The 22,973-nt window shown below is 43.1% G+C and overlaps 1 protein-coding gene across 1 annotated transcript in view; it reads right to left on the reverse strand.

The window, feature by feature from the left end:
• GPR39 (G protein-coupled receptor 39) overlaps positions 1-8,885 on the reverse strand; it is an 81,049-nt gene extending 72,164 nt beyond the window's left edge. The window contains exon 1 of the mRNA XM_026097132.2: positions 7,682-8,885. Within this exon, the coding sequence (XP_025952917.2) occupies positions 7,682-8,549 (868 nt within the window). The 5' untranslated portion in view covers positions 8,550-8,885. The remainder of the gene's footprint in view (positions 1-7,681) is intronic.
• Between the last annotated feature and the right edge of the window lie 14,088 nt (positions 8,886-22,973).

Raw genomic sequence — 22,973 nt, forward strand, 5'->3', positions numbered from 1 at the left:
CCTCAAACACAGCAGCCCCTGCCGCTTTCCTTCGTCAGGCTTTGGATCGCACCGCCACGGCCGGGGAAGTCGCCTGCACTCCCCCTCCTTCCTTCTCTTAATGCACATCCAGGGCTGCCAGCAGACTGGAGGGCCAAAAGATGTGGGAAGAAGATAAATGGACAGAAGGAAGACCCTATTACTTACAGCTTGAAAGACAGAGAGAGAAAGGGAGATTAAAAATAGAAAGTTTAACTCCAACACTAGTAACAGCCTTGATGGGGTAGTACTCTTAGAGACTTTGGAGAGTATATAGCAGAAGTACTTAATAAATTCCAACTGTCCACTTAGCCTCTGGACGAAACACAGACAACAGAGCATAAAGAGCTGGAAAGATGCTCATGTTGCACATGCCACAGGATGACCTAGGCTGAAGCAGTGCACCAACACCTATAGCTCAACTATCAGTCCAGGCAAAATACCAGTTTCCTTGTAAGCATCAACTGAAAAACAAAAGCATGGCTGCGATTTTCACTATGCATCAGTAAAGCACTCATTATCCTTATAGGCTTCACATGCACAGAAGCAAAAGACAGTGGCCATGTGTCTGCAGAGAACACACAGCATCTGCCAGGATATCATAGATGGAGAATTACGTGGGCCATGCCAGTGGCGCATTTGGTTCTCTGACTATAGTATTTTCGGGGTTAGGTTGTTTCTAAGGCTGCAGGCTTTTCATTTTGAAGCAATTTTTAAGTACTCTAATGCAAAGTGTAATCACACATTGATTTTTCCATTAAAACTACAGAAGTCTTAAATACCCTAGGGGTGCTGGCTTCAATTAGTCCCTGTTCGTCCATTCTCTTCCTTTCAGTACCATTTTGCCATCTCTCTGTGTAGGAGGAAAGGAAGACTGTCTATTTAAGCCAAAAGTACAATCTTCTGTTATGTGAGTCCAGGCAGAAGTAGCTCTAGATAAATTGCTTTCTGTACAGTAGGGAGGAAAATTATGCTGGTTTCCAGTTATGTTCATTTTTAAATTACAGTGTGAGAAAACTGAACATACAGATATCTGAATTTCAGAAGTTTGCCTGGAGTCTAATTTACTGTGAATATGTTTTGGGCTTTTTTTAAATCAATGCAAGTCCTGCAGCTCTTCAGAGGAGGTTGTTTGTACACTATCATCCTTAGAAGCTGTGCATCCCTAACTGCCGTCTTTGCATTGTCGTCTGTTGAACTGCTGAGATTAAGTTTTGCGCTACCAGCACTCAGTAGCATTGATCGGTTTTGTCACTGACACCAGGTTAATACTTTTGTGAAGAAGAGAAAGGCAAATTTTACTGAACACCAGCAGGAAAACCCTTTGCTTTTGTCTCTTTTCCAGACAGCAATGCCTAAAGGAAAAAATCTTACTCGGGGAAGCTCAGGGTGGATGCCCTCAACTGAACGGCCGGACAACCACCTGTCTGTCTCAGTGTTTTAAGCTTCCTACTCAGCCCCTGCTATCTGTTTCAGTGCATTCAGTCTACTGATTGCCTTGTGTAATTAGAAACCCTACTCAAGGAAACTTGTGGATGGAGACATCATATAAAAGGCAGAGATGAAAATAATATCCAGACTACAAGATATGCATCTTCAGGCACCTCTCCAGCAAAGTCCCTGAAGAAATGCAGCTGAGTGGAATGATTAAAGAAATGAACTGAAAGAAGTCAGTGAAGCCAAGTTTAAACTACATGGGTTGGAGCTGTGTTCTTCTGGAATCTCATCAATTATGTCCTTTCAATTTTTGTTCTATCCCCAAGCTTTACCTTTTTCAATAACAACAAAAACAACAAAACCCCAGCCAATTTCCAGCCTATGAAGCAGCAGCTAATTTTCCAGTAACAGAAGTCCTACCATTGTCAAGTTATACTGTGCCTGTGTCATCTCCAGATGACAACCACATATTTTTAGCAGACTACTTGAAGTAATCTGTCCTCCTGAAAACCTATTTGCCAAGTGCCTTATGAAATACATTTCCTTAGTGATCTTTGGAAAAGCTATTTCTACACACAATACCTTTATTCTGAGCAAAACATTAATCTGCCAGCACTAGTACATTAAAAAAAAAAAAAGTTCCATCTTAAGTTCTAAGAAGTCTTTCTAATTTCTAATTTAAAGAAAGATTCTTGTATGGTCCACCCAAAAGTTTTCTCTGGCTTTAACTTATAGCCAGGTTCATCTGTGTTCATGGTGTTTACAGTGGCATTTGGTATGATCATAGAATAGCTTGACACCGTTTTAACAGTCACCACCAAGAAGTGACACAGAAGGGGCCAGGCAGCCCAGCAGAAGGGCGCTAGCACAAGACTCTGCAGATGCGTGCATAGCTTTCACAGCATTTCATTCATGGCATTTGTGGCCTTGGTCCTCCACCCTGCACCTCTTTCTGCTTTTCCAGCCCTTCCCTTTGCCTGTTTTATTTGAATTTAGAGACAGGGACTGTCTTCTCTTCTACAGCACTTACTACAGTCTCAAAGTCTCTAGCTGATATTGCCTTCTTGATAAGACCAGAAAAGAAGCTAGTGTCCCATATCAAATCACCTGCAATCAACATTGCTACTGTCTTCAGGTTGAGAGTTGCGCTGCATATTTGACAAACATACTTAAGTGTTAGACCAAAACAAAAGTTAAAAAAAATAAACAAACCACACCACACAGTTCCTTTCAAGACAGATGAAAGCATTGCACACAGATTATGATAGGCAATTCCCTTTCCTGCTTATTAAAGAAGCTGAAGGCTATTTGCTGTCCAGGCATGTAGGTGAAATTCATCTTACAGCAGAAGGTCCCAAAAGCAGAACAGCTCCAGCTCATTTGTGACTGGAGGGAGACAGTGGAGAGAGAGCTGATCTGCACTGCTTGGTACAGGGGAGCTGGCTCTGCCAGGTCAGCATGGGACACGACCAGCAGGGTCCCAATTAGGTAGCTCCAGCTCCAGCTCTCACTGGCTGCTGCCGCTCCAGCAGTGCTTTCGTGCATCTGCCGTGACGCACAGCTTTCCTAGCAGCTGGAGCACTTTGTTCTTTCTTCTGGAAGCAAGAGATCAGGATGGGCAGAAGTCTCGTCATGTTCAGGAGACAGAAAAACACAGCGCCTGTATGCCAGCAGGCACACCATAAACCATGCAGCGGTACCTAGCAGCCCCTCTCAGCAGGACCCCTTCTGCTGCACAAACAGAGGAAATCACTGTTCCAAAGGGCAGATTGGAAGTGTATACAAAGAACAGCAGAGGTGAGGTAGCAACACTGAGAGGCATTCTTATTTCAGCTAATTTACTGTAGTAGGCCTAAGGCTGCTGCATACAGAATAATTAAGGCTTTTAGCAGAAGCACAAAACTGAAGCTGCCAAAGGAAATATCACAGAAGCTTTAGAAGCAATGAATTTTTCATCTGGGATAGTCATAACTCGCTTCATCTCAGAGTATAAGTTCAGGTCAGTCAAATCTAGTTTGATGACAAGCCATACAGTTGCTTTTGTATAAATGTGGCTTTATACTAGTGACTAGATTAAGAAGAAGGAAGACTTGGCTGGAGAACCTGAGCTCCTGGCACAGAGTGGTCTGCACTGAGGCCCACCCCTGCCAGGGGTTGCAAGGAGGTGTGCCCCATGCAGCTCTTCTTCCCCCAAAAGCTGGCCACCTCTTAAAGTTTCCTAAAGATTTTTTAATTTACACAGTTTCAGCTGCAAAAATGCCTTCTTTTGTTAATGTTTATAATTATTGCGTGAGATGGATCTCTCTTTTATGGGTTCCTTTCATTACATTCTTCTTGTTTGCTTGCTACAATCCAGTTAAGGTCTCCAAACTCACTCTGAAGAGCTCACTGCTGAGGTGACAGGGTCCCTAAGCTCTTCTTGTTCCTTGGGGCAGGTTTTGGGGCAGCAAGAAGCCACCAGCAGCACCTCATAACCATTTAGCTAGCTCTTTGATCACTCCACTGCCCTTTACGGGCATAATGGAAAGAAGAGACTGAGCAGCCACAAAGACTGGATCAATCCCAGTCAGGGCAGGCTGAACATGAAGAGGTTTTAAATACTATTAAAACCTTGCATTTAATCAAAGGGCCATTGGCCCTGCATTTTCATAAGCTCTGTAGCTACTCAGCTTCTGCTGCTGGAGGTGAAGAAACTTATTAAGATATGCTGACAGAAACCACACAAAAAGATTAAGTCCAGCTATATTTTCCTTGCTACTCATGACAGCCCACGCCCATCCAGACCCGTGCAGCCCTTCAGCAGAGAAAGGGGCTTGCTGTCCCAACATGAGCAGAAAGGCCTTATCGATGACAGAGACAATCCACATGATACAAACTGGAGTCTGATCTGCTCCATTCACGTAGACTGACCCACTGGTGGCAGCTGAGTTTCTCCACGGGACTCAGGAGAGGTTTAAGTCACATGAACAGAGATTGCAGGAAGGATGCCACAGCCTATCCAAAACCACAAAATGCCTCATTTCAGGAGCAGGAGCATTAAGCAGAGACTTACCTGTGCTATCACATCTTTCTTGAAGCCAATAGCCATTCTATATGAAGGCATAACACCAGGCAGCCTAGTATATAAAAACAGAACTGATTTTCTTCAAAATACTGGGACAAATCTGCATTGCTCCACCGGGGCAAATCTGCCAAAATTTGAGCTGAACAGTGCCTGGAAGTCCCCCCTCCCCAGTAATGGGTGCAGAAGCACTGATGCAGCCGCTAGACCAGTCCCTCTCCACTGTGAACATAGCGAGATAACCAGAGGCAAGAGGAACAGACATGTCCACACCAAGGATTTCACATCCCCAGCCAGCCTCTCTGGGCTTTACGCAAATAGGATAGTGATAAGCCCTGGGGATAAAGTGAGCACAAGCTCCCTTTACTGGACAAGAGCAACAACATCCAACAGCCATCCCAACCACGCAATCAAGCGTTCCTCAGTCGTGGCCCCAAGTTGAACAGACACATTGCTGAGGGTCTGATATCTGCACAGAAAACAGAGCAAATCTAGGGGCACAGTAACAGACAAGGATTTGACCCTCCCATCTGCCTTCGTCAGACGAGAGCCCTTCCCGAGCAACCTGAGGCTGCCCCAGCACGGTGGTGCTCCCCATCACTTGGTCCCCGTCGCCTCCCTCCCTCCTTCATGGCAGCGGTGTCACCCCCATCTCGAGTCTGTCCCCCAGGTTTCACACTACCTTCCACAGCAATACAGTAAGTAGGCTACCATTGCCAACATTCACAATTCATTTTCATAAATTATCTCAAGTGCTGCAACATAATGTGACACCAGAAAAGCACCAGTTCCCACTTGTGTCTTTTTCTACTTTGCTTTTTCTTGTCGTCAGGAGATTTATGAATTTAATCTCTGTTTTATAGAACTTATCACTTTTAACAACTACAAGAAGAAAATGCTAGATTGTTTTTATTGCTGTTAGATGTTCAAAGACATCTTGCTATGTACTGTCATTTACATTTCACATTAAACGTGAAATATGTTGGAAATGAACAAATATTTGTTTTAATTTGACCCATCTGTTAAATGAAAAACAAAGAGGATTTCTAAATCACTATATTTAAATTCAGCGATTTGTAAACAATTTATCTGTTCATTTCTTCTAGGTTAAAACTGCCCTAAAGCATCACTCTTACGAAATCTACAAATTAAATTGCTTTACACTGTTCTCCTGGATGTAGGCCACCGTTTCCTACTCTTCCCTTTATTAATTTATTTCCCAACCCAAGTTAATTAGCAAGGCTTATATTAAGTGCCATTTGAAATATGCCACAGAAATCATTTTGGGGAATTCACAAAAGTATCTACTGGCTCCAGAAAGCTGACAGCACACAGAAAGCATCAGATATTGGTGCTTAATTCCCTGAAGATAAAGGATGAACCGGTCGCTTTCATTTAGCTTGTTAACACTTCTGCAAGCAGTCTGGTCTGACCTATTCCACTCTAGACAACCGCCAAGTAAGAACAATAACGAAGGAAAGGAAGAAACGCCGCAGTGTTTTACCGTCCCCTCTCAAGCTATCTAGAGCTTGCTGCAGGATTGGGATCTTGGACTGTGCTTTAATGCGGTTGGGGATGATAATTTACAAGGGGAGTGAGTTCCACAGACATTTAAGGATCCCACAGTAGCTCTTAACTTAAAGAGCAGAGCCCTACCTCTTTCTCTGCTCTGTGCAATGTGCTTTACTTAGCATTTATTAAGCTTCTGCCCCAGCAGTCAGTACATTTCAGTAGAGTAATACTATCAAGAGCCCTTTTAATCACAGTAATACAAGTCTCCTGTTCCAAACCATCCCCATGTGATTTGCATTACCAGCAGACCGCCAGCACAAGGAGCAGATTTGTCCTTCAGCAGCACAGCCAGGACACGAGGAAGAGCTCCATGCAGCCTGAAACGTCACATCTCCCACTTGAACCCCTTGTCACCCTCTCTGCCGGTACAGCATGCAGCCATACCTTTTTCTCAAAACTTTTCAGTCATAGGCCATGTCAGTCTGATTTTTCGCTGTGTTCCCAACTTCAATACACATACAGTGGAAAAGGGGCCAGATGCACCAAGACTCATTACCCTGCAGCTTCCCATCACAGCCACAGACCATGGCAAAAGCAGGACTAGCTGAGGAAGCGCAGAATGCTCAAAAATCAATCTACTGAAAATCTTACAAGTGGACAGACCCACAGGCTTCAATTCCCCTTCTAGAATACGAAGCAGAGCACCAAAAAGCTACACAGAAATCCTACATCTACTGTGCATTCATACACAAGCTAGTTCATTTATTATATCCAGTATCATATTAAGCAACCCAACAAAACACAAACTAGCTGTAATTTAGCCAGGACATGATTAAGGGTACCTCTAAGAGCATCAACAAATGCAGAGACTACATGGATCACAGCCCGGAAAGATTCCAAGCTGGTGAAATGACAACTTGATTAGTTTTTGTCTGACAAATGTGGTGAGAGAGAGATCAGAATCAAACATAATTCCAAGGTTATAGGCCTTCAAATAAAACCAGAAGAAAAAAAAAAAAAAATCAGAGGGCAGCAGCAATCTGCAAGACCAAATCAGCTCTCCAGCCCAGCCTTCTTAATGCTTGAGTGCAACACAGTCACAAGTGGAGCTGAGTAAGTGCCCTCCAGGGAGCATCTGGAATTAACAGAGACACACCTTCAGAGTGGGACAGGCTTCACATCTTGCTTGATATTTTCTCTCCCATCAAGAGCCTTACTAAATATGCACGTATTTGTAATTTAATGGGAAAAAATGCCAACAGAGGTACTTTATAATCTGGCTACTGTGCCTATCAATATCCCAAAGGTCAAGCAGCAGTACCCTATTACCCATTTTCATTTGTTTGGAGGAACAGACATGCAGGAATATAATCGGACAACATAAATAGCAGACAGCAAATTGGATTTTTCCTTCTACCTTCCCTCCCACCTGTTCTAATGACAAAAAGAGTTAGTCAAACACATGCAGGGAAATCAGGCTGCTTAAAATATATCGTTGCAACCAAAAGCATCCCTCTTTCTCATTTTGGCTCAGTTTCAAACCCTACAGCCCCTCTTTGGGGTCTTGCTGAGGTAGGATGGCAGCTTTCCTTCCATTCTGGGAAAGGCAGCATGGGAAGGAGGAAGGGAGGCGAAGCAGGACACAGCTCTTACCGAGGAATAAAATGATCTGTCTCCTGGAGCTCTTGCTGTCCGAACTTTCGGTTTTCCTTAGATGCTGCTCCTGGCATCCGTGTTCCATCTTCACCACAACAGCTCCTTTCTTGTGGTCCATCAGGGTTTTCATCATGCTGCGGCACATGAAGGCCACAGACCCCAGCACAATGATGTAGACGACGAACGCGCTGAAGATGCTGGCCTGAAAGACAGGCCATTTGGAGGAGAGGCTGGTACAGATGGTCATATTTTGCCTCAGCTCGGGGGGGTGGTGCCTGGCCGTAGGCTTGATGCAGGCAGTCACACCTTTGTGGCCCGCGATGCTTTCCAGAGGGTATTCTGAGCCCATAGCAAAGAGCAGGGGCAGAGCCACTACGACAGATGTCACCCAGACAAAGGCAATGAGCAACTTCACCTTGCGGGGTCCGGAGACTGCCTTGAACTTGAAGGGGTGGCAGATAGCAACATACCTCTCAAAACTGAGGGTGGCCACGTGCAGCACAGTGGCATAGCTACAGGCCTCAAAAAGGAAGCAGTAGAGCTTGCAGACCACGTTGCCGTTGGGGGTGGAGAAGGGGAGCCATATGGCACTGAGGAACTCGCCAGGCATGCCGAGCAGGATGACCAGCAGGTCGGAGCAGGCCAGGCTCACCATATGATCCGTGACCTCCTTCTGCAGGTAGCCCTTCTTCTGCAGGATCCTGGTGGTCTTGATAGTGACGCTGTTGCCCAAGATCCCCGCCACAAAGACAAGGAAGTAGAGGGAGGCCAAAGCGATCTTGATCCAAGGAGAAACCTCGAACTCGGGGACGTGACTGTGGTCAATGACGTCAGAGCAGTCCGAAGGGGACGTGTGTTCTGCCATGAGCAAGCCCCCCGCGCTCTGGCCTCCAGACTCGCAGCAAAAGGATCCTTCCCTCCTTTGCCGCTCTCAGAGACTGAACGCAGTCAGGTACAGCAGAAATCTCCCAACTAGCCACACCTGAAGGTTTTACTAGTTGCGGAGGCTGAGTCAATACCCTGAGCAAAAGAGAAAGCGTTTCAGCTGTTACCTGTTTTTATGACGAACGGGCCTTGCTCCTTTGCTGTTTTCCCCCTTTTCTCTTTACTAAGTCAAGGTGTTGGTTTCAAACAGTTCGTGCTGCGAACTGCTCTTCTTTCAGTCTTCACTGCTTCCTCTCCGAGCAAAGACAGATTTGAGTCCCAGCCTTGCCAGGAGGAAGTGGTTATAGCTGCTCTGTTAACCATTAACCAAAATCTTTGCTATCCCCAGTCACTGACAGCAAAGCAGGTTTAGAAAAAAAGGCCAAGTCTGACACTCATTTCCTGTAATAAGATCTCCTTCTCGGGGACAAAAAGAGGTGTTTCTCTTAGATCTGTTGGGTTAGGGTGAGGCCGATTATGTGAGCAGAGGCTGAACAGTATCTGTCCATGCGTTTAACATTAACCGGGCTTCAGACTTTAGTTGTATATGTGCTAACACCAACGTGCTTTATTACTTTACGTTTCCTTTAACCAGCACCTCAACATCTGCTGCAGTGGTGGTGGTTACGCAGCTTCTGTGGCCACGTACTGTTTTACACCAACGGGAGGTTCTGGTTTTTAGTTGCTGCTGATGAACCTGTGGCTTCTTAAACTACCTGTTTAGACTGTAAAGAATCTTATAAGAAGTTTTAAAACAAGCTGAACTCTAGATTTAGACACATTAATAGTCTCCCTTTAAATTTCCATCTCCTCATGTTAGATAACAAAAATAATGAAGTTAGTAATCCTAATCATGCTCATCCTCTCTAATAATCAGGAGGAGCAGGGGATGAAAATGGACTTCCCTCTCCTGTGTCTCACCCCAGGGGGAATGAATTTAATACACTCCTTAGTTTTAGTTTCAAACCATAGCACTGAAGGCTCCCAAGGTAACCCCTGGAAACATTTAATTAGAGGGTGTGTATATGGATTAGGAAACCTTTAAATTACACTGCAAAATGGCAGAGCAGCTTCTGCAGTTATAATCAGGGAGGGGCCTGGTACAGCGATCTGCTCCAGTACCAAATCTAAGAACAGAGGGTTCACAAAGTGATTTTTATTAACTAGACAAGCTCATGTGACACTTCCAGCTCATGATAAAAGAGAAACATTAGAAAGCTGTTATTAAGCAGTCTCCTCACATTCAGTGGTTATCACTGTACCTCAGCAGCCCAAGTACATAATGAACAAAAGATGCCCAAAACAGGATAATCAGCACCTGTTTCAATGTGTTATTTATGCAGTCCTGTTTCAGAAAAATCATCTCAAACCTTGCACAACTTCGAGCCCTGTAGTCCCAGTCATCTTTCCTTATGTTTGATAATTCACATTTGTTCTGCTCAGACAAGCTTTCTATTATTACCCAATTTCTTTCACTTAATTTTACTTTATAAAAGTGTGAACAAAGATTACATATGCATGACTGAATTGTGGAAATGAAGCTAATTAAAATTTGCTGCTTACCATCAAAGGGGAAAAAGGGAGAGAGAGAGCAAAAGAGAAAGAAGAAGGCCCAATAGGATTAGATCTCACCCTTTTTTCCACACCAATTATAAAATGCAGAACATAATTTTGGAGTTTTCAATATTATCTTTGGAACATACACAAAGTTTATTAAGTTTCTAATAAAGAGCTGGTGCCGCAAAGGGGATAGGAAGGAAAGAGACAATTTTGGATACTAATAAACCAAGACCATAAAAAAAAAGGATCTTACTGAGCTCACTGGACTAGATAAACCAGCAGTGAGTATTCCAGAGGTAGGTATAAAATCCCTATCATGGAAGATTGTAAAAATGTATCTTCCTGGAGGGAGACATTTTTTCCCAACTACACATGCATAATGTCCCATTGTGGCATGAAGGTTGAGAGCCCATAGTTATCCTAGTGGTATGACAGCATTTTATAATCTTATGATTTGTATAATTGTCTAATTTTAGGATTTCACTGTGTTTTGCTTGATATCTCGTAGCAATGAGTACCAAAGGTTATTTTTTATGTTGCTCTTAGTGGTTTTTAAAGTTAATTTGGCCTGTGTGGTTGCACCCGGAAAAACGCTTCTAGGATCCCCTTCTCACCCAATTTGTTGCATCTGGTCACCATGACTTTTCAGCCCCCAACACTTAAGAGCAGTCAGTGCCTTAAGTATAGAGATTACAGTATTTCTTTCTAAAATCAGCACACACGGATGCTGTATTCAGCAGTCAGTGACTTGTCAGACACTCAGTAAGAAAACAGAGTCCCCGAAGATGCAGGTTACGTGGGGCGAGGACAGCAGCGCACTCCACCCACTGCCTGCAGCCCAGTTAACCTGAACTGCCACGGTGCGGTTGTTGGTTAAGACACTACAAGTGGTCGGAGCCAGAGAAACACAGATATGTAACACAGATTATTGTTGCTACAGTTCATAAGGTGATTTTTCACTTTTGGAGATAATAAAGCTGCTGTGATTACCTGCTCTGGTCGTTATGCAGCAGTGGCTGCAAAGTTTCCCGAACGGTTCGCTCAGCTTTCTGGCCTAATCTTTGCTTAGCACTCCGGTGAAAGGCCTGTGATAGCAGAAGAAAACACAGCTCTATCTGCAGCCTACAGGCTGTCGCAAAAAGCTTGCCTTCTGCAGCTCGCCTTGCGCTGTGCCAACATCTGCCGTAGCCAGCCAAAACCACGTCCCCAAAACTTGTGACCAGGCTGAGCCCCTGAAAGCAGCGGCGAACCCGAGTTGTAGCTGGAACTAATCTTGGAGCAACAAACTCATCTGACAGATGCTGTTGCATTTTATGCAAATCAGCTGTAGATTGACCTTTTCCAGTGTGCAGGCACATCATATAGCTCCAGCCTTGCAAATACACTTTTTTCCCCAGCTGCGTAATTCCACTCACACCGCTTGGGTCAGGGTGGCAAATCTGCATGGCCGTTATAAAGATACTTCCCCACTACCGCAGAGCGCACGAGCCGGTGTGCTCTGACTGGGGAAAGGCGTTCCTGCACTTGCGTTATCTCTGCAGAATTATGTCTCGATAGCCATGCTGTGAATATGCAAATCCACTCTAATTGGCTACGCTAATCACACTGTTCTGATGGGTTTCTGTTCTCAGACTGCTCAAGCTACTTGACAGCAACAAAGGAAATACCTCCCTTTCTTGCTTCCTTTGGCTGAAAAATTCTAAAACTTAAATGGAAAAGGAGAGCTATCTCAAAAGCAAAGAAAATAAGGCCGTGAAAAGGATTAACTTTTTTTTCAGATGCCTGTCTTTGCCATTCTCCATCCCAGCAAACCTCTTGTTCCCTAGAATGGCTGTCATATACCTTTGTCTTACCAGTATTTGTTTAGAGAGGGAGAATCCTGGGCTTGTTCAATTCTCTTTGAAACACAAGGCAAACAAAAGGAGATTGCTGTTCTGCAGAAGGCAGCCACTGTGATCTGCACAGGCAGAGGAGATAGTGCTGGGGGGATAAAAGGAAAAAAACTAATACAGACAACAGTGAAGAGCCCAAATGCTTTAAAACGTTTTCAAAAATCAATTTGCCTGAGACAGCTCATGTTGGCTTTTAAAATTATTTTTCATTAAAAATTTAAATAATTAAAGACTGCATTTAACTAACTGAAGGTTTCTTCCTATCTTCTCAAATCTAACAAGCCTATTCTTTCCTGTTAAGATCCCTTTGTATTTTTCTTGCGAATTCTTCAGTGTTGTTTTTCTTCAGAAGATTATTATTATAGTTACTAATATAAATAAGTCATTTGTAAATGTATTTCTTCTTAATTCTCCTGAGAGATGGAGCTTGAGCAGTACGATATCACAGCTACCGTGCTGTTACCTGCCAAGTTCTTTTCCTTCTGGAAGCAGGAGGGACTGGGCTATGCAATCTAGACAGGGATGTGCCACGCAGCCTGCATAACCGTCATTAATTCTAATCTATTTAGATTACCTCTAGTAGGCTCACGTATGGAAAGCTGCCATCTTTTATTTAACCGGGTGTAGTGTTATGTGCTGTAATGTCATCCTCTTGGAAAATCATATTGTATTTACTGGTCTGGAGGGTAGAGACGGAGTTTTCAAATGCCCTTCTAGGATACACAGTAAGATGTATAAGGCGATCGCTGTTCCAAATCATTCAGTCCAAATAAATTGATCAAGTGCTTCACTTCTTCCAAAGTATTTTACAAATTGGCAAGCCCTAGATGCAACGAGAGAAGAAGCAGGGAACACTGACAGAATGGTTTATCCAAGATTCAGCAGATCTGTGAACACCTGAGCCTCCCCACTGGTAACCTGGATTTCAGCTAACTTCCTCACATGACCAGCAGCGTACAAAATACAGAGAAAGAAGTGTGTTTACACAGCTCTTCAAAAACCCTGGTGGTTTTATCTGATGTTAGTTCATAATTAAAATACATTTACAGCAGCAAAACACAGAAAAAATGTACCAAGACATAGCTAGAATTTTTGAACAACACACCATCTCTTTTCTGATCACCTTTGTAGAATTAAAGACATTAAAGCTACTCAGAGACTTCATTCAAATACCATGTTGTCTGAAGCAAACCAAACACACTACAAGGTGCGTGGATTGCCATGATTAGGTGGGCATGCGCTGTGCCTGGCAAGGAAGTGAAAGGGTGAATTTTCCACTTCTGGAGCAAGGAAAGAGATGCACTTCTTTCTTTCCCTTGACACTGCAGTAGCTGCTAGGAGGCCAAAAAAAGTAGGCATCTGTGGCCCCAAACTGAGAGAATCTGATTAGAAAGGCTGGGTTCAGTCACTCACTGAGAAAAGCAAGTCTCTTCCTGAAATGAGCTGGCCTTTTTCGCATCCTTGGGGAATGAGGAACCGAAGGAACTGAGTTTATTTATATCCCTGGCTTGACTAAGGAGCTGTAACTTAAAAACAAAATTAACACTTACACTAAGTCCATGTCTCTATAGTCATGAACTGACTGCACTGAACGTTTGCTTCTTGAAATAATCCGTTCAGACTCCCCTTTGCCTGCAACAGTGGCATCAGAGCACATCTGGCTTAAGAAATTACCACCTTTAGCTTTGGGGCACAAGCCCTAGCGTGTTGAAACAAATCTCATTTTTCTCTGTGTAACTCTTGAACTGTTTTGTCCAAATAGATGTTAATGGCTTTAAAATAGATGTCAAAATTCCTGTTAAAGAGCATGTTTAGTTTCTTATGCCCTATTTTTAAGCTGTCAGGTTAAGCTCTTAGGTGCAGTGTACTTCCCCAACCTGTCTTTTAACAAAGGCTCCTTCTCGATGTTGTCATGCTCTAGGAAAAAATTCAGATTTCTTTCTCTAAATGTAGCTAGTTGCTTAAACTTAAAATGTATGAAGAACTTCTGTGAAAATACATCATCTCACAATTGGAATCCTCCAAAATTTTTGTTATCAATCTCCAAGACTAATAATCTATGGAAATGGCTATTACACCCAGGCATCAACACTGCAATTCAGAGTACATGGTTTTTTTTTGTTTCTAACAAACCAACTAGGGATGTTCGAAAACTTGTTGGTGCTTCACTCTTGGTATCTTGAAAATGCTGTTTATTGGAATATTAAGCTTTACCATTGCCAGGAGAAGAAAAACATTACTTCTTGCTCCCTTCGCTCTCTTCTTGTGTTTGCCATCTCAGCACCACCAGGACTTGTGCTCATGTGCCCAGCTGAGCAATTACAGAATCATTTTGCCTCTCTTCAAAACTCAGCTGATTGGCTTTAACCTGAAGCAAGCTAATGAGAAGGCTTTTTGACCTGCTTCTAAGGCGTCCTAGCAGCATGTCACTGCAGCAAGAGCCCTTCTGTCACCTTGTTCTTTCTCATTTATGATATATACATAATGCCAAGTCTTAAAATATTCAATTTCTCGCTTAAAGAAAATTGTATTTTACCGTTATATAGTTCCTTTCCTTACAGGGGCTTTAACAAGATAAATTTCAAATAGCTTGTAAAAAAAAAAGTAACAAATGCTTCATCTACTACTGAAATGATGCAGCTACTTCTGTGGAGAGTGGGCCAATTAATGTTACATATCAGTTTACAGAGGTAGAGGATACCACATCTGAGTTTCTAAGTAGAATACGTCAAATTTGTCAGATTTTAAATTTGGCCAAAATGGAGGGCTTCAATTCTTGCTCTCAAGGAAAACACTAAGAGAATCTCAGGAGTTTTAGCTCCAGGGTGTCATCACTGTAGGGTTTGTTAAGCACTGAACCCCCAACTCCTTTGCCCAGTACTTGTAGCCCTGCTGAAATGCCGGACTCCAGTTACCGACCTGGGTTACTCTCGTTCCTGCTGTTCTCATTTTGGTGTGTTTGGTTGGACTTCTTGGGGCAGGTTTTTTTGTGCTGCTCTGTGCTGAGCTGTGTTCTCTGTCTAGGCACACAGCAGCTGGGGAGATCTGAGAAAGCTTTAGATGACAAACCTATACGTGAATGGTTTAGGTTTCATCCTCCCCCCAGATCGGTGGACTGCCAGCTTGAGTAGGTGCACACCGGGTCTACTGCAAAGCCCCACGTGCACCAGTCCGTCACAGCAAAAGCATCACTGTGCAGGTGTACTGGGAAGCGAGCCAGGAGAGCACCTGAATTAAAGCCTGAGGACGTCTATACGGGAGGTGGCGCAGAGCTCCTGCGCCGTGCTGACCTGGTCGGGTAGATCCACGCGGTGCCACGCAGCCCTGCTCTGGAAGGAGATGCTGGCTCAGGAGCGACAAGCAGCAAAGCCGCACGAGCACAGCGCGGCAGGCGAGGCGACGGGCTGGCGCTCAGCAAGGCTCGCCGGCTCGGTTCAGAGCCCGGTCGACATGGCTGGACTGCTCCTTGCCGTGCACCGGTTCAGCCAGCAGCAGCTCAGAGCGTCGTGCTGACGGGAGCGACATCCTGCATTAACTCTGCAGCAGTGACATACTTCCACTGGCTCCGTATTGACGCACGGGAGGAAGGCGTTTTTTCTTTACAACATTTAAGCTGTCATTGAAATGCAGAGGCAAATATAAATGGAGTAATGGGGTTATCTAGCAATTTAGTACTATCTTGGTAACTGTAAGTCAAGCAAAGAAAATACACAGTAAGCAACCATGAAAGTGAGCTGGTCTAAATTTAGAGCACAGTCTTTATCTAGGAGCTGACATTTGCGTGGTTTGCAATGCTTATTTCCTATATCCCTGCAAAGTGTGTGCAGAGGGTTTCCTAATCTGCTTTGGGCATGTAGCTAGGTGTTCTTTCTTGTGCAACTTCCTTTACTTTTGAAATTCTTCTACTAAACGTTGCTATAGGAAGTGGCTTGCTCGCTATCCTACAGACTAGAATCCTGCAACTGAACACGCAAATAGGAAATGGGATCCCAAATTGTTTTTTCAATAACGTTTTCACTTGTACTTCTTTCGTGCCATATTCCGTCCTAGTGGTTGTTAACGTACAAACAGAACTACCCTTTGGTACAAATATACAATCAACAAATTCTAGTGACTTCCTGTACCAGGAAAGTAGAGCACCTTTACTTCATTTAGGAAAAATACAACTCTGCAACTCTGGAGCACAGCAACTGCATTATACAATTTTTGAAGCATAAATTATATAAAAGTCATGGGGAAATATTTTAGTTATCACTTTTTTCTCTTTGCTCCCTGAATTCCTAATTCTCTCCCCACCCTTCCCTGCCCTCTTGACAACAGTTTCTACCTCTGTTCCTTGGTGTACTATTGCTACTCAGAAAATATGTGCTTTAAACAGCTATAGATGCTAACCTCCCGCCACAAGCAGTGGTTTGGCATCTGACGTAATCACCGTAGGATTGCTTTACATCAGTGAAGATCTTGCTCAGCAGAACCAAGGCCTGATGATACCTAAAGAAGATGTGTAAAATACGCCTGAAGCCCTAGGAGTACCTAATTTTCTCTGTTGACAAAAAGGCCTCCTAGTATGAATAACAGCTGTAGATACAGCATGTAAAGGCAAGTGAGATAAATCCAGTCGTTATGTATATATCAGCTGACAAGTCTCACGTGTTTTGTGAATGTTATTTTGATTGCCAAACTGTTGGGTGACTTTTCTTTGTTATCGTGGCTTCCATTCCTAACTTCACTTTGACCTAAGAGCTACCAGGAAGAATCATTGCACCCAGAAAAGAGCTAGCAATATAGGCTACTCAAGAGTCATTAGCTTTACAGGACAATCATTCAAATATATAAAAGAGCTGGCTCTAGGCCAAAGGCAATAATTCTTCCACAATGGACTTTGCCTGGATTGGTCCTAAATAATCTGTGATTCAGGAACAGAAGTTCTCCAGAGAGACCATCGCAGAAAGACAGTGTCTCCAGATAATGTCTCCAGACAGTACTGGGCAAGAAGGGACTGGAATTCATAAAAATATAAAGCTTTAACTCAGACTTGTGTGCTAGCTACAAGAAGAAAAGACTGTCTAGGAAGAAAGAAAAATGCAGCCATAAAACATCAATCAAAATCCTTAAAGGAGTCTAAGAATCAAGAAGATATCATAGGAAGTGGTTTGTGTACAGGTGGTTACAATTTTTAGAGTCTGTCTTTGGTTTTGTCTATGTGTAAGTTAAGTTTAAAAATGCATTTGCAAAATCTGCATGAATCTTGTAAGGAAGTCTCCAAATGAATGATGGATTCAGGGACCCCACAGCCGCAGTGCAGTTCTGGAGAGCTTGCAGGACTTCCAGCAAACTGTGTTCCAGTTTTCAAGACCTTTCTCAAGGAGAAGTTCTAGGTAGGTGATCTCTATGCAAGACTATTCTTAGAGAGACAGACCCCAAGGCAACTTGTTTTTTTTACACAGAAAACATAATGTGGGTAGGATACTGCCATTTCATGAGCATCATCCTCTCCTAGGTGAGACCTATGTAAAAAGGCAGTACTCACATAATTTGGGGAAGGAAATGATATAAGAAGTGAGCATATAAGAATGAGAGAGAGACAGAAATGAGGCTGGCTGGGCAGCAGAGATCCTATTTATTCTATTTTAGACTATTTATTCTATTTTAGACTATGCTCAACAGACTTACCAGTAAGGGACTCATGCATTTGGCCTTTGTCTCTTGTAACTGTGGGCCTGGCACCCTTGGGAAGCAGTGCTGTGGCTTCTTTCTTGCTTTGGATTCTGCCTGGCATTTAGAGTCCTGAAACCGTGAAGTCTCACATTATCAACACTGAGGTCAAGCCTGGCTGCAGGGGCTGCAGGATGCACCAGATGGAAGGTTGCTGTCCTGCAAGTTTGGTAGTACTGCAGTGAAAATAAATGTCAGCATTTCATGTAAGTACTTTATGTCTTTAACACCACTATAGGAAGAATCCAGTGAAAAGGAGTTGAAGAAACACAAAATGTGGTCAAAACAGCCATTTCTTTTTGTTAAGTGAAAATACAAGCTCCTTTATTTGCTCACTTTGCTGCTATTGACTGAGATAATTTGCCTCCCACACTGAAACATTTTGGAGTACACCATCACGCCTGTACCCTTCTCCTTACTGTGCTGTGTAAAGCACCGTTGTTTCATTTCCAGTTTGACTGCAGCATCGCTCAGGGAGACTGCTGTTTCCAAGGCACTGTGTCTCTTACTCTTACGCTGTGAAAAATGACACATCCATCCCAAGTGCTTCTCAAACTGAGGAGGGGTATGTCCTTCCCCATGGACTTGGGATACAGCCCTGAGAAACGGCCCTCTCCACATTGCCCACCGGACACCTGGGAAGCAACTCCTACCCTCCTGAAAGACTCCTATGGACAGAGGGATTTCTCTCTCTGAGCAGGTGGCCAAGACTCTCTTCCCCTTTTCTCCTGGGATGTGCTATGGGATGGAAGGGTCAACTCAGTTTTCAAATGCCGAGAGGAAAGGGAACATAGCTGGAGGGTCTGTGTTAAGAGCACTCCTGTGTGGTATGGCTACGCCCTGAATACGCCAACCAGGACTGGCAACTCTGATACCAGTTCTCACAACTGAAGTCAATAGTGTCTTTGCCAAGGACTTTGGTCTGAACAAAATTGCACCTTCTCTACAGCAAAGTGCCCATTTCACAAGATGGCAGCATTTATCCCAGTAGAGGGGCTTTTAGAAATCTAAATGGCTTATTTCCAAACATTCTAACCTTCAGGAAGCAAATTATTGTGAATTTTTATAGATCTGGGGGCACTAGCAAGTCTTCCCTCTTCTTTTTCAGTCAAAAGCTTTTTGAGACCATTTATGTCTCTACTATGCTATGAATTGCTTAATAATTGTTTTTGACAAGTTAAACTGCTGGTGAGTATAAAGGAAAACAATACCAAGATAGTGAACTGAACAGTTCGGTGATTCTCTAACACCTTCCAGTACCAGAAAGCCTTACGCAACACGAAAGATGCAAATTCAATCAAGGTTAGCTATAACACAGGCTAAAAATGAAAATGACTCCCTAACTCTATAGAATCAATCTGAAACCCATTTTCTTCGGTGAAATCTAAATTTACAGTATTAAAAAATAAATGCATTAGAATGCTTCGATTTGCCTTAATGACATATAGAAAGACTGTAATTCCTTTTTATCGCCTACAAGATTCTTCCTGTAAGGATTTCTCTAAATTATATCATCTGTCCTTCAATGTTGTGGATTAATAATGAAGTGAAATACTGCGCTAATGAGGATTAGTTAGCTCAAGGATTCTATGATGTGTGTGAACAGCAACACTGTAAGGCAGGATTTGCACCCAGAACCAAGCACTTTGTTCAATTTTCAAAACACTGGAATTATGCTGCAGAACTTCTCTAGGCAAAATTTAGTTGCCTTCAATGAGAGCCCTGCTTTTTCATTCATAGGTTCATTAAGTTTAATATCAGAAGTGAACGGGCTGGATCCCATGACAATCACCAAGTCCCTCTGCAATGAGTGCATTAACTTGTGTTTAGCTAAAATAGCTATTCCAGTCTTAAGCTGAAGACCTCAAGAGATGGAGACACCAACACTTCTTTTTGTAGTTTCTTGAAAAACATGAGCACAATTCACTTTTTATCTCCAAACACTAGCTCTTGATGTGATTCTAAGTTAAATTGCACTTGAAAGAGTACTTACAGTCTAGTCACTTACATATTATCACCTATATGTGGTCTTTCTGATTATTTCTTCAGTTTGAGCTCACTAGACTTCTTACACCAAGGTGTTACCTCCAGCCCTCTGTTCCTGTTTGTCTTTTATCCACATGGTCTCCAGCTCTTTACATCTTTTAAGTCATGGGTCTCACATCAAAAAGCACCATTACGTGATGAGCCTCAGCAGTGTTGTACACACAGATGGTACCTTCTCAGTCCTGTCAGGTGTTCCTCAGCTTGTGTGCCCCTTTCTGCCACAGCACTGCCTTGACAAGTTGCATTGAATTCCACTAGAACTCCTAACACATCTTTAGAAATGCTGTTCTCCAGTCTCCCATTCTGCAGATGTGGCCTTTACACCTCTTCTTTTGGCATTGGTGGCTTTTTGCGATTGGGCTCAGATTATTCAATGACCTAGACAGCAAACCAGGATACCCTACCCTCATCCTACATCACTGCCCCAGCTTTGATTCGTCTGAGTCAATTTACGTATTTACAGTTGCATCACTGATGAAAATGTTCAGCAGGGTCAGATACTGTTAGCTTGCTTGAACGGTTGCTCTGCTGTTAGCCTCTTAGCTGCAGTCAGCTTTTGAGGGACTGAGAAGTGGCCTTCTGAGCAATTAAGGCAATCAGACCATATGATTTGCTCTTCTTTGTAGTGCTTCTTGATCCCATGTCCTGTCCACTTCTGGCTTTCCAGTCCCAGTACCTGATCTGTCTTCTGCTCTCTAGTCCTGGCTCCTGATCATATCTCCTCAGCTGTGGTGCTTGATTTTTAATCCTGTTTACTGCTCCTAACTTCGCTCTGCTTGCCTGCTCCCAGCTGTCCCTCCCCTGCTTTCTGTTCCCGACCTTGCTCTTGCTCCATTCCCTTGCAGAAGGCATTCCTTGGCTTTTGGACACTTATTTTTGGCCTCTGGCCCCACTCTCACCTTGACCTGTAGCCAAACCTGTGAACATTTCTTTCCCATCCCCTTGGTTTAATATACCTCCAAGCTTTTTGTTTGCCAGCTGGGATGCTAGGCTGCAAACCCTTGATTATCCCTAGCTGTTAGGTCTATCTGCCACATTTTGTTTAAGATGCCCTGAACCAACCTTGCTAGAGCACTTTAAGGATGCTGTAATAATTGCCATTGATATCTCATTTTTAAGATCTATCCATTAGCTCATTCTTAATGCATGTTTTTGTTGAAGTTGTAGAATGCAAAATTTTCATAAAAATGTAAGGAAAATACTATCAAAATCTACACAGCCACCATCACCAACCACATTTACAATCTCATTCAAAATTGGGTTTGCTGGATAAGCTATACTTTTCAGAAAAAACTATGCTGATTAGCATTTATTATATTTCTGTCCTTTAAATCTCTATCATTTAAAACCCTTATTAAATTTACCATTATTTTGCCAAGGACTGACATCAGGCTAACAGCACTGTTGTTACTCATGTCAGGTTTTTTAAGCTTTTGGAATATGTTATTACACTAGCTATTCTACCCCACATTTCAAGATTAAAAATATATAAATAGAAAATCAGCATCACAAAGCCAGACATGTCTTTTTAAAAAAAGCTCTATTTAGTTTTGTAGAGTGTAAGATATCCAGGTCAGCTGATTTAAACACGCATTAGTCAACCTTAGGTGATATTGATCAAGAAACTTCACATTGAACATTTCTGAATCATTACAAACAACTTTACTGTCTTCATCTGGAATCAGCCTAGGGCTTGAAGAGGATCTGAAGGATGTGGCTGTGATTTGATCGGCGTATTCCACTGCATCAAGTGGCTGTATTTCACCTCTAAGTTCTTTGTTTCTCTGCCTGCACAGTAAAGGGCTGAACAGTACAATCCTATTGCAATCAACTGCAATAATTCTTTGACAGGTTTAGGTCCAACCCCAAATGAATTATGAATGAAAACTGCTGTTGAAATGAGCTTTCCCAGCTCCCCCACACCTCCTTACCATTTTACTTTTCTAAATTAATAGTAGGAAGCCAGTATCTACAAGAGATGAATCACTTCCATTTGCAATTTTAGCAAATTGACATATTAGGTTTGATGTAGATTTTCTTGTTCTTGTGGGGGTTTCGATATTTTGGGGGTTTTTTTGTGTGGTGGGAATGCAAATACATGTAGGTTGACAGGGACAAATTTCTACTATGCTTGACATAAATAGGTACATATTGATATACAAGTAGGTGGTGAGGACTGGTTGCTCTGCAAGGGAAGGTGTGCCAGGAGTGGAGCAGTGACCTCACCAAGAAAGAGCTGGGATGCAGAGCAGCCAGTCTGGGTCAGGATCAGAGGCAGCGGTCAGAGTCAGGCACAGCCCACTGCTCACCCAGCAAGTCCGTAGTGAAGAGACAGGTCTGAGGTCAAGCCAGGTAGTGGAGACGGGGAGGGGGTGGGTCTGGGTCAGGGTCAGACTCATGGAGGCAGGAGATGTAGGTGCTGCACGGCTGCGATGTTGCACCAGCAGAGGCCAGCAGTACAGCCTCAGCTTAAAAGCATCTTCCAGAAGTAAGGAGGAGCGTGCCCTCACTTCTAGCTTTCTTCACAACAGCTTTTATGAACAAAGGAGCTGACCTTGGACTTAGCCTTCTCTTTAGCTTAGGCAACTCACTCACAGAAGGGGGATGCACTCCAGGCCCTGACACCTATTCCCCAAGAACTGCAGTGGCTGCATGTGGAAGAACTCTCATCTGTGTTCTGCTGTCCAAGTTTAGGCTGCATATAAGGGCAGTTGTAGGATTTTGCAGTAATAAAGGATTACTAAGCCTTTTGGGTTCTGCTGAAATAAACCTGGAGTCTTTATGCTATAATTTCAGAGAAATTCATTAGAAGGACAGACATAGCAAAACATATAAGTGTATTATCAATTTTACTTTATCTGAGTAGCCACCAAAAGCATGCTGCTAGGAAAAGTTTGGTTGTTTTTGACGGTATATCAAGGTGTGCTTTCTGAACCAGTTTTGATCTTGAAGTACTTAGATTGGACTGGAATGCCCAAAGGATGACAAATATGTGTGTCTGAGTAAAGATAAAGAACTTAACAGTGTAAATTCTGAAGCACAAATTGAAAAGCTAGATTTCATATCATACAGTAGATTTCCAAACAATATACTTGGTACCATGGCCATGTTTCAATAGTGAGCTATCTAACCTATCTTATAGATGTCATTGC

The sequence above is a fragment of the Dromaius novaehollandiae genome, chromosome 7 (genome assembly GCF_036370855.1).
Source record: "Dromaius novaehollandiae isolate bDroNov1 chromosome 7, bDroNov1.hap1, whole genome shotgun sequence".
Classification (NCBI taxonomy): Eukaryota; Metazoa; Chordata; class Aves; order Casuariiformes; family Dromaiidae; genus Dromaius; species Dromaius novaehollandiae.